Genomic DNA, 12,032 nt, shown 5'->3' with positions numbered 1-12,032 from the left:
TCATTAATTAGATGACAACGAAAAAGTTTCGAGCCTAGGCTGAACCAACACGAATCTTTTCTACAAGATTGAAATTGCCTAAATGATTCCTCAATCAATGGAAATAACCGTTTCCCTCCTCTGATACCTAAAATACATTGTAGGAGACTGATTTTTCAAGTAACTTAATATAACTAGCAATTGCCCCAAAAGGTGCAAAGAGAGACCCATAGAAATGTTAAATTGAAAGAATTATATTTTGATTCAAAATAATAAATATTATAATAATTCAATCATTCAAATCAAACCTAGTCAATAAATTGCCTAAAATAAAATAAATCCTTAATCAAATTATACAAATTATTATTCTTCGTTTCTCTCAATTATTTATATAATAAAATCCAATCAATCATTCAAAATTGAGCACATCAGACAGGCCAGTCCGCTTTGCCCACAATAAAACTCATTGGGCTTTCAGATCCATAGGTTGAGATTGAGCCCCCGCTTTGCCCACAATAGAACTCAATGGGCTTTCAGACCCATAGGTTGAGATTAAGCCCCAGCCTGTTGCTGCTGGTTTTGCTGGTAATTCAAAGGTCTTCTTAATAACATGATGTGTGGCTCAGGACGATAAATGGCATAGTGCACCCATCCACGAGACTGCTGAACTCCAATGGCTCGCCATTCGTTCTATACCAAAAACAATATCAATTTGGTTAAAATTATTAATATGTTTATAATAATAAAATAAAAAATAAAACAAACAAACAGATTATCGCATTAAAAATGGCATTTGAAAACAAACTAGGTGTTGATTACCAAATTGGGAAGTTGGCAAAATAGATGCATTTGCATTAAAAATAGCATTTGAGAACAAAAATGCGGTGCTTACCTCATTTGAGAAGTCAGTTCTTGGGAAGCAATTTGGCAGTGTCCGGAGGGAGAACCACATGTCAGGGGATGACACATAACGCCCAATCATCAAAATAATCCATTTGGGTGAAATAAAACCCTAATTACAGATATTCAAATCACCACCTAGACAACCAACAATCAAGCATACCCACACTCAAAGATAAAACTATAAATATCTCAAAGAAACTTTGATATGCATCTGATTGTAACTGACCAAAAGCAGTGATCAGGCATTTATTTAATAAATGTCCAAACTTCCAGGAAATGATTTGCAATGTAAGAACAACGTGGACACATCGTCTCCTTCTTTGCATTTATTTAATTACATGGAATTCTAACTTTAAAGGGACCTACATAAATTCATGGAAATCCTTCAATCTAGACATCAATAGGTTGTCTTGGGTGGAGGGCCATGATGACAAAGAATTTCAAATACATCTTATAAGGAGATTTTGAAGTTAACAGATATGATTGCGGGATTGGAACGGTCGTCGATCCTTCAGCTTGACAAAAGCAAATTTCTTAATAAATTCCAGATATCATGGGCAATGATTCCTTCAATTTTATTAAGATATTTGACATTACATCCTTTTATATACTGACTGTGAGGTTCTTATTTTCACTTGACAGAAATCAAGCAGGTCTAAAACCAAAGGCTTATCCAACAAAGAATGAAAAGCTCAAAATTGGATGCAGGGTCTGCCCCTGGCTTAAGGCCTATTCCACGACTAAGAATACATGTTAATTCATGACAGGCATCACTAACACGGTTTGAATACTTGAAATCTTGTGTTGCTTTTATCGCTTAAGTGTTTGGAGTAAGTTTGTTCTCTGTCGCATTAAAAATGGCATTTGAAAAGAAATTAGGTGCTGATTACACATTGGGAAGTTGGCAAAACAGATGCATTTGCATTAAAAATGGCATTTGAAAACAAACTAGGTGCTCATTACCACATAGGGAAGTTGGCAGAACAGATGCATTTGCATTGAAAATAGCATTTGAGAACAAAAATGCGGTGCTTACTTCATTGAGAAGTCGGTTCTTGGGAAGCAATCTGGCAATTTCCGAAGGGAGAACCACATGTCTGGAGATGACACATAATGCCCAATCATCAAAATAATCCATTTGGGTTAAATAAAACCCTAATTACAGATATTCAACTCACCACCTAGATAGCCAGCAATCAAGCATACCCACAGTCAAAGATAAAACTATAAATATCTCAAAGAAACTTTAATATGCATTATCTCAAAGAAACTTTAATATGCATTATCTCAAAGAAACTTTGATATGCATATGATTGTAACTGACCAAAAGCAGTTATCGGGCATTTATTTAATATATGTCCAAACTTCCAAGAAATTATTTGCAATGTAAGAACAACGTGGACACATCGTCTCCTTCTCTGCATTTATTTAATTACTTCGCATTCTAGGGACCTACATAAATTCATGGAAAACCTTCAATCTAGACATCAATAGGTTCTCTTGGGTGGAGGGCCATGATGACAGAGAATTTCGAATACATCTTATAAGGAGATTTTGAAGTTAACAGATATGATTGCAGGATTGGAACGGTCGTCGATCCTTTAGCTCGGCAAAAGCAAATTTCTTAATAAATTCCAGATATCATGGGCAACGATTCCTTCAATTTTATTAAGATATTTGACATTACATCCTTTTATATACTGACTGTGAGGTTCTTATTTTCACTTGACAGAAATCAAGCAGGTCTAAAAACAAAGGCTTGTCAAACAAAGAATGAAAAGCACAAAATTGGACGCAGGGTCTGCCCTTGGCTTAAGGCCTATTCTACAACTAAGAATACATGTAAATTCATGATAGGCATCACTAACACGGTTTGATAGTGTTGATTATTAAGCATACGTCTATTCCATAGAAAAAGACAGAAAGTGAGTACATGACCAAGCCTCTGTATGTGCGCAACATAACCTAACCCCATCATATAAATCCACACATGAAAAGTATTACAATATTTGAAGAATGCACCTAACCCCATATAAACTAGGTATCTGAGAGATGAAACTATCATTTTGCCCAACGATCAACGATCAAACTTCGTTCAATCATCTAACACCACAAATCCACGGTCAACAATAGGACACGGCGTCGACTGGGGCAATTCATTTCAAAGGGAAACGCTATTTTTTAATATAATTTTTTTATTTAATTTTTTATATTAATATTGAAAAAAAAAAATATTTTTAATTTAATTATATTTATATTCAATTTTAATTCAACATTATTTATTATTTATTTTGATAAATTTTAAATATATATTAGTGAATAATTTACTATTTATTTTGCTTTTTTTAATAAAAAAAATGAAAAAATAGATATTAAAAACTTGTTTTAAAATTAATTTCCAATTTATTAAGATGAATTCTAGAACCTTTTAAAATTCATTGACTTTTTTGGGTTTTGGCTTAGAAAATGACACTAGAACAAAAATCTCGGCTTATAAAGTTGACGAGGTGACATTTAATCTTCATTTTAGGTAGATAATGTATTGATTTATTTTTCTTTTAATTTCAATCTTTCCAAATTTTAATGTTACACTAAAAACCATGTATTGAAATGTTTCTTAATATTATAAAATTTAATATATATATTTTTAATAAAATATTTAGAACAGTTTATCAATCAAATTTGAAATAAATTTAAATCCAAAATTTTACCATTGAATTTTCGTTAAAAATAGGAAAAAGAAAATTCTACTTCAGACAACAAAAATGATTTTCGATTAACTTTAGTCTCCGGATACTTCAGGCACAGCTCCACTCAGATTTCTCAGGTTACTCACCGTCGATGCACAATTTATCGATTTTCAATGGCAACTTCTTCCATGCCCCCTGTGTCTGTGCTCTGTATTATTTATAGTTGCGTTATTTCTTGTAGCACTTCATTCTGAAAGAAAAGCTCTGGTACAGTGCAGCAGCGGAACAACTCTGACACCTTGCAAGTTGCTGTTGTTAAAGATACAGCAATAATGTCCAGAAACCGCAGAAGTACTAGTAAGGAATCATTAATAAACAATGATTTTACAGACTACAAACTATTATGGGCATCAAATGGATCTGTTTTCTCGAGAATCGGCAATAGAAATTCTGGGTTCCTTCTTCTTCTCCTAGTTTTTCTGGTTTTCGTCATTGCAGGCGCAACCGTCTCAGATCTCATCTTCCAAGGTATATATAATTACTATCTTCTTGAATGTTGATCTATACAGTACAATCCTGAACAAGTAAAATATGAATTTCGGTGGCTTTGTTAAGCTGCATATGTTGATGTAGACAGCCAGAAACAACTTATTACCCTCATTTTTACAAGGTTGTTGCAGAGCCCCATTTTTCTGGGCATTAATTCTTGATGCATAGATGTTTGTAAAATGTTGAATAGTAGAATGGATTTTGTAGCTAATAGATACTTTGTTCTTGGCTCTGCAGTTAAATCATACCGGGTTAATACCAAGACATGGTCAAGGAATGTTTCTTTTTTTCAATATGGAAGCCTGCAAGAAAGCTTAATGGAGAAAGAACCCAATATGTATAAACCACAGGCTGAAAAATTCACAAAGAGCTGTCCCCTGTTGCTAACCAATCAAACCAACAGGAGTTCCTTCATCCAAGACATTGTATTTCTTCCTGAGGAAGTCCTCTTCTTAGTACGCCTGTCTTCTGCAAACTCCAATCTGATATCCCACAAATCATCCCCCAGCTGTTCATTCTCGCAACAAATCCATACACCAGTGAATTCCATCGAGTATTTACAATTTGGATATTCTACCCAACCACGAGCTGCAGTCAGATGCCAGGCTCCTCCCCTTGCAACCCACTGGTCTGCAACATCAGTTGCCCTAGTGGACACAACTAATTATAGCTAAGATTTACCAGAGATCATCACAGCAAAATTGGGTTACTTTGATCATTCTAGACCCATCAAATGGGATTATATGGTATATGAGAGCTTGGCCACAGAGAGGGATATTGTTGTATTTGCCAAAGGGATTAACAATAGACAAGGACTGAACATTGAAACCAAATATCTATGCTGCATATTCAACAATACTATTGAAACTATGGTCACACTCTGCACAAGAAGTCTTTAGATGCGAGCATCCCAATGAATCAGTTGGTTATCAACTCATTGCCTCCGAAACCACTCTTCGAATCCATGGGAAATCCATTCCTTCCGTCGCTTATTATGAAATCCCGCCATCTCATCATTCAAGAAAAAATAGTACTCAAGATAATGCACAGAAAATGAGACTACTCTGTGCCTGCACCATGGTGTTCAACGTTGCAAAATACATAAGAGAATAGGTTATCTACCATTTCATCTGGGTGTGGAACACTTCTTTCTGTACGATAACAACAATGAAGACGATCTGGCAGAAACTGTTGAAGGGTTATTGTTAGAAAATTACAAGGTAAGCAGGCATCCATGGCCATGGGCCAAGACACAGGAATCTGGATTCTCACACTGTGCTCTCATGGCCAAACAGAAGTGTCAATGGATGATGTACACTGACGTTGAGTTTGTATTTTCTCCTTCGTGGCTAAAGCAACTCAAGGCCAATGCCAATATTGGGTACCCATTAAAGAATACTGCATCAAAAGCAGCTCTGAGGCGATTAGTAATAAATCTTAGTAAACCGAGGGCTGCATTGACAGGGCAAATTTCTTTGAGATGCAAAAATTTTGGACCCTCGGGCCTCCGGGAGCACCCGCAGAGAGGGGTTACTCAAGGGTACACTTGCAGGGAAAGGAAGCTGAAGCGCTACAAATCCATACTTCTTTTAGAAGCTGCCTCTCCTAAGTTGCTCAATGTAATACACCGCTTTCAGTTGAAGAAGGCATACAAAACAGTGTATGTGAAGGCCCAGAGGACAGTGATCAATCACTACAAGTACCAGGCTTGGAGTGAATTCAAGGCTAAGTTTCGGAGGAGGGTGTCTGCGTATGTCGTGGATTGGAAAGAGTCTAGGAATGTTGTGTCCCAAGATCGAGCTCCAGGCCTTGGCAACAGGGCCATCAAACCCCATGAATGGGAGAATATGTTCTGCCAAGTGAATGACAATGCATTGAAGGAGTTTACAGGTAGAGCGTTTTCTTTGAATAATAAAGAACCAGGCTCCAAATTACAGTGGCAATAGAGGGCAACTGCAATTGTATGTATGTATAAGGTTAAATCAATAGGAGGTTGTCAATGATAGATGTAGTATGCGGTTCGTTGAGTGGATCTGAAAGTCCACCATCCAGCCAAAAGCAAAACAAATATTTTATTTAACAAAAAAAAAGCGCAAGCTCTGAGTTACAAAGCTGTATTCATAAGTATCATCAATGTATTTATCCGAGTACTCAATTTGAGGCATCCTGGTCAAGCGAACTAAAGGCTTGAATGATCTGAACCCAAAGAAAGGAAATAAGGGCCAATGATTCAAATTGCAATTAAACGATACAGTATTTTTACCCAGATAACGGGGACTAGCATTTAAGACAAAATAACGATAAACCCAGAAGTAATCCCCGTAAAGCCTGATTAAATATATAAAATGAAGGAATCTGTTCTACCGTGATCAATTCAGAGCCTGAAATACAGAAATTTAAATAGGCTTTTTGTAGATCCGAAAAATGTGGGTAAAGGGTTAGTTAATGCCCTGCAAACAGCTGTGGAAAGCTCTAATAAAACCTTTGAACCGAAAATTAGTGAGCGAGAACTTGAGATTGGGCGAATGAGATGGCGCGTAAAAGGTCAAAATGACGAACTTAACGAGGAATAAACTAAGAAGCTCGCAAGGGCAGAAGGAATACAACAGGAGAATGACAAGTAAACTCCTTTTAATCGTTCGGCTTCCAACGATCAACGATCAACGATCAAGCTTTCAATTGTTTGGCTTCCAACGATCAAGCTTTCAATCATTCGGCTTCCAACGATCAAGCTTTCAATCGTTCGGCTTCCAACGATCAACGATCAAACTTTGTTTAATCGTCTAACACCACAAATCCACGGTCAACAATAAGACACGGCATCGGCTGGGGCAATTCCTTTCAAAAGGAAATGCCTTGTGGCATAATTAAATTATTTATTTTAATTTAGGATTTACTAAATGTTTGAGAAGTCTTTCTTTCTTTCTTTTTTTTTTAAGAAGTTTACATTTTATTAGATTTGATTTGTTTCCGTACGTGGCAAACCCTGAGGGAAGATTAATTTAGGTTGGTTTAATTTATCTCTTTAAATATGTTATATTCCACATGAATACCATGAATCAATGCCAGACTATATTCTACATAAATGCCATGAATTTGGTAAATCTTGAGTTAAGATAAATTTAGGCTAGTCTAATTTATCTCTTTAAATACGCTATATTCCACATGAATACCATGAATCAATGCCAAACTATATTCCACATAAATACCATGAACCAATGTCATGGTTTCTATATTCCACATGAATACCATGAATCAATGCCAAACTATATTCCACATAAATACCAAGAACCAATGTCATGGTTTCCCATTTCATAAATTAATATCGTGAATAAATAACATGAAATTATTTTTATTTTTTATTTTATTTTCAAATCTGTGGAGGCGTCACCCATACGCCAGTATTGTAGGAGGACAAAAGCAATAAGAATGCAAGTCCCATCACCAACTCTGGCCTCTAGAATTTTGGTATTTGGAATCAATTTGCAAGTAGTCCCACCCGCCCGTATTGTAGGAGGACAAAAGCAATAAGAATGCAAGTCCCATCACCAACTCGGCCTCTAGAATTTTGGTATTTGGAATCAATTTGCAAGTAGTCCCACCCGTATTTATTTTTACTTTATATTATATCTCTATTATATTAAACTACATCTCATCTCTATTATATTGAACTATATCTCTATTATATAGCCTAATATAATAAAAGTATATCTCTATCAGGTGTTGATAATATCGGTATCAGGAAAATATCGGCGAGGGTCTAGAAAATATCTTATCGGCCCAATATTGGCGAAAATATCGGCAAATATCAGCAAGCATAAAAAATGCATAATATATTCATTTTTTTCAGATTTTTAAACATATAAAGCAATAAGAACATGAAATAAACACATTGGCACATAAATATGAAGAAAACACTGATATATATGATGTCAAATAGAAAGGATACATCAAAGGTGATACCAAATCCTGCTGATCCCTGATAATTGTCCATTCAAGGACTCAAATGTGGAGAACCAATACAAAATAACATCACATATATAAAAGTATCTCATCATCATGAGTTATATGTAGCATAACAAATAAAACTAGCAGCTATCTATCTGAAATCACTGCCCTCTCCCCCTTTTACGGGAAAACATGATGGGCTGTTTGCCAGGCCTGCCCCTAGTAGTAGAAGGCCCTGACCCTGCCTCTGCACCTAATGTCAAATAATGAGTGCTAGGTATGGGGCTATGCTCTCCTATATCTATAGCAGATGGTGTTGATGCTGATGCTCCCGCAGTGTCCTCCTCCTCCTCCTCCTGCTTCTCCTCTGAGTGCTGCTGCTCCTCCGACTCCGAGTCCTCCTCTTGTTGCCCCTATTCCAATGGATCATCTGCCACTCGCTCTAACCATGAAGGTGACTCCTCCAAGATGGGCTCCTCAGACTCCACCCTCCACGGAGACAATACATCAATATTGTCTAAGGAAATGGCATCTAGATCCCTTGGTGATTTTATTTGACTCACTCGAAGTCGGATGTTGTAATGCACATACACCAAATCGTTGAGGCGTGCGAACTCCAACCTGTAAGAGTGTCAAAAAAAGTAATGAGTCTTGAATCTTGACTCTTGACACTTGAAGATCATAAATTAAAAATTAAAAATTACAATAAGTGTAATTGCTCAACTGAAAGCTTGAGCTCAAAGTTATACCTGTTGCACTTTTTGGCATGTATTTTCTGAAACACAATCCAATTGCGCTCCACCTTGAAGAGCTACATGTTTGACTCAAGATTCGTATGGCCAATTTCTACAAATTTGGTGCCCTTGCACCATAGCTTCACCACCAAATATCTACAACAAAATAATGAAATAAAAAATTCAAAAACTTAAAAGATAATTAAACTTTCAAATAAAAGTTACATAATTGAATTTAAAAAAAAATAGAATTATAAGTAAGGAAATTCTAAATTGAAAATTCTAATTTCTAATGAGTGATGAATTGTCACTTACGTGGCATGAAGAGTGTCATTTCCCTAATAGCATCATCAAAGCCAAATAGGACAACACAATCCCGATAAGACTGTATCTCGTGATTGATTTTGCTACGAAGCTCAGGATTGGGTACCATCCTCTGAATACAGGAATGGAGCCCTTCCATCACCTCGCCATCAAAATCAAAGTTGCATTTGTATGAAAATGCGGGGTTGAGGAAGAGTGCTGCTGCATGAATGGGTCGATGAAGCATCCCTGTCCACCGACTATCAATCACATCCCATAACATTATCTGCCTATCAAGGCCAACAGAACCCTTGTCTTTTTAATAGGAACGAATGGCCTCCTTGGCCCTATCCATGCCCTCATACAAATAAGCCATTGCAGGTTTCTCCCCATCCACCAATCTAAGAGCCTTTACTATAGGTTCACTAACTGCACATGTTTCTTCTACTCCATGCCAAAATGTCTCAGAGTACACCATTTTTGCAATGGCTTTTCTGTCATGTCTCCTTTTGTATCTACAATTACGCCAATCATCAGACACAAACATTTGCTTCAACTCGAATTGACATTGAAGCAAAAACTGAAGAGTAATAAAGGTTGTGGCAAAATGTGTGATGGCAGGATGCCGCAACTCCTTGTTTCTAGTGAATGTCCTCATGAGGCTAAGAACAAAAGCATGGTTATAAATAAACTTTGGGGATGCTCCTAGCCATATCAACCGCCTCCTTGATGAAGGAGAGTTTCCGCATATCCTCAAGAAACAAATCGAGACAATGTGCTGCACACGGAGTCCAGAACAATGTGGGATGCCTCTCCATAAGCATTTTTTCTGTAGACACATAATTAGCTACATTGTCTGTTATGACTTGCACCACATTCTGCACACCAATCTCCCGAATGAACCCATATAACAACTCACATATCGTCGCTGCATTTTTTATATGTTTTGATGCATCCAATGATTTAATAAACATGGTACCTTTAGGACAATGTACCAAGAAATTTAGAAGGGTCCTACCCTTCCTATCTGTCCAACCATCATACATCACTGTGCATCCAGTAACTTCCCATGTATTTTTCAACTCCGCTAATCTAGAGTTGATGTCCTGCTTTTCTGCTTGAAGAATTGGCCCCCGCAACTCCTCATATGTGGCACTTTTGTACCCTGGGCCCACAACAACAATAGCATCACACATTGGCTGCCAAAATGGATTGGTTTTGGTGATGCTTAGAGGTAAGTCGCTCTAGAAAATGCACCTCACCTTGACTCTATCTGCTTCTTGATTCTCCTTGTTTTTAACAAGCGATTTTATGCCAGGTTGTGCTCCGGGTCCTGTTCGTGGAACAAAAAATGATGACCTCGCAGTCGCACTAGCCGTAGCATGTCATGGTGTGCCAGCTATGGAGCCCCTCCCACTAGGGCCACTACCCTCAACATGAAAATCAGGAGAAGATAACCCGAAAGATCTACCTTCATGTTCAGCTTTGTTTCTTTCTACCTCTTCCTTCTTTTTGTCCTTTTCATCAATTGCCTCAAGAGCCTTTTGTATAAGCTCCGGACTAGAAACTGTACAAACCCCAACATCATGTCCACTGAGTCTAGCAAGATGGTATTTTAATCGTGTAACCCCACCTGTCATCCTAGTCCCACACAATTTGCATGTAAGATATGCACGATTTGTCCCACCATCAGGGTTCCCATACTCCCAAAATGGGTCCAAGGCTTTTGGCATATTTGTATTTTGTAGTGAGCTAACTCAAACCTAGGGCACCAAAAAAAAATTGGAATTAGTAACTTAATAAGTAATACTAATAACCACATCATTTTACAAAACAGTTTTTTTGCTACATTATTTGCAAATTTGCAATTTTGCAATGTGAATTGAGAATTGAGAATTCATAAATTCATTTGAAATTTCATAAATTCATACATAGAATTTACTTTTAAAAATAGGCAAATGATAAACCTACCTCAATGTTCACAACTTCACATTTCACAATAAGAAACTAATTTCTAAGGTGAAGAAATTTTATAGAGATGAACCCCTAAAATATAATAAAATTAATAAATAGCCTCTACAACTATGAACTAAAAAAAAATGGAGTTTTCTCTCCAAATATGGAGAAAACTTGAAATCTTAAAACCCTTGCATTTGCTCATGGGCATGAAAATCTTTTCAAATGGAAAAAAAAATCAAGCAAAATGATTGTAGGCAAATAGGCAAGCAAGAACAATCCTAAAACTAACAAAAAAATCATTAAAATAGGGGTTTATTTGAACATACCTGTTAATGGAATAAATGAAATTGTCTCACTGTTCTTGAAGTTTAGATCAATGAAATCTTTGTTGTTGGTGGCAATAATAGCTATGGAACGCTCAAACCCTCCTTGGCAACAAGCACAAAGCTCTCTCCTTCCTTCTCCAGCAATTAGAAATGAAAATGATTCATAAAAATCCAAAATCCGAATTTTATAACACGCGCAACGATTTCTTACTGTCTCCCGATGATAAATTGGGTCATTGCGCGATATTTTGCTGAAATATCGGTGATATTTCGGAAATATCGCGATATTTTCTCAGCAATATTTCGGCTCGCCGAAAATATCACAATATTTACGAATATCGCCAATATTTTGGCAATATTATCAACATTGATCTCTATTATATAGCCTAAACTACATCTCTACTATATTAGACTAGAATATCTAGAGAGAAAACAAATTTTTAAAACAAAACCACTACTCAAAAATACAAGGATAAAACTCAAACTTCTTAAATTACTCCCACAACTAAATTATTCCAATCTAATATAAATCAAAATTACTCGAAAAACAAACCCTGATTCTAACAACAGCGAATGACAGTGCCCAACGACATTGCAAAGGTCCCATGCTCCGGACATCATCAAGATGTAGTCACAGCTTG

At 36.6% G+C, this 12,032-nt stretch overlaps 1 protein-coding gene and 1 pseudogene across 1 annotated transcript; one reads left to right on the top strand and one right to left on the bottom strand.

The window, feature by feature from the left end:
- Positions 1-531: 531 nt before the first annotated feature.
- LOC149165787 (cyclin-dependent kinases regulatory subunit 1-like) lies at positions 532-6,286 on the bottom strand. Its single transcript, XM_089431199.1, has 3 exons — positions 6,237-6,286; positions 1,919-1,982; positions 532-669 (listed from the first exon to the last, which is right to left on the bottom strand). The coding sequence occupies exons 1-3, from the start codon at positions 6,284-6,286 to the stop codon at positions 532-534; spliced, it is 252 nt and encodes an 83-aa protein (XP_089287325.1).
- LOC149165788 (glycosyltransferase family 92 protein At1g27200 pseudogene) lies at positions 4,316-6,067 on the top strand (annotated as a pseudogene).
- Positions 6,287-12,032: the final 5,746 nt, after the last annotated feature.

This window comes from Pinus tabuliformis, chromosome 5_1, assembly GCF_031772625.1.
Source record: "Pinus tabuliformis cultivar Carrire ecotype Pingquan chromosome 5_1, CPIR1, whole genome shotgun sequence".
Lineage (NCBI taxonomy): Eukaryota > Viridiplantae > Streptophyta > Pinopsida > Pinales > Pinaceae > Pinus > Pinus tabuliformis.
The sequence above is the reverse complement of the archived record's forward strand: the minus strand, read 5'-3'. Positions and strand labels throughout refer to the sequence as shown.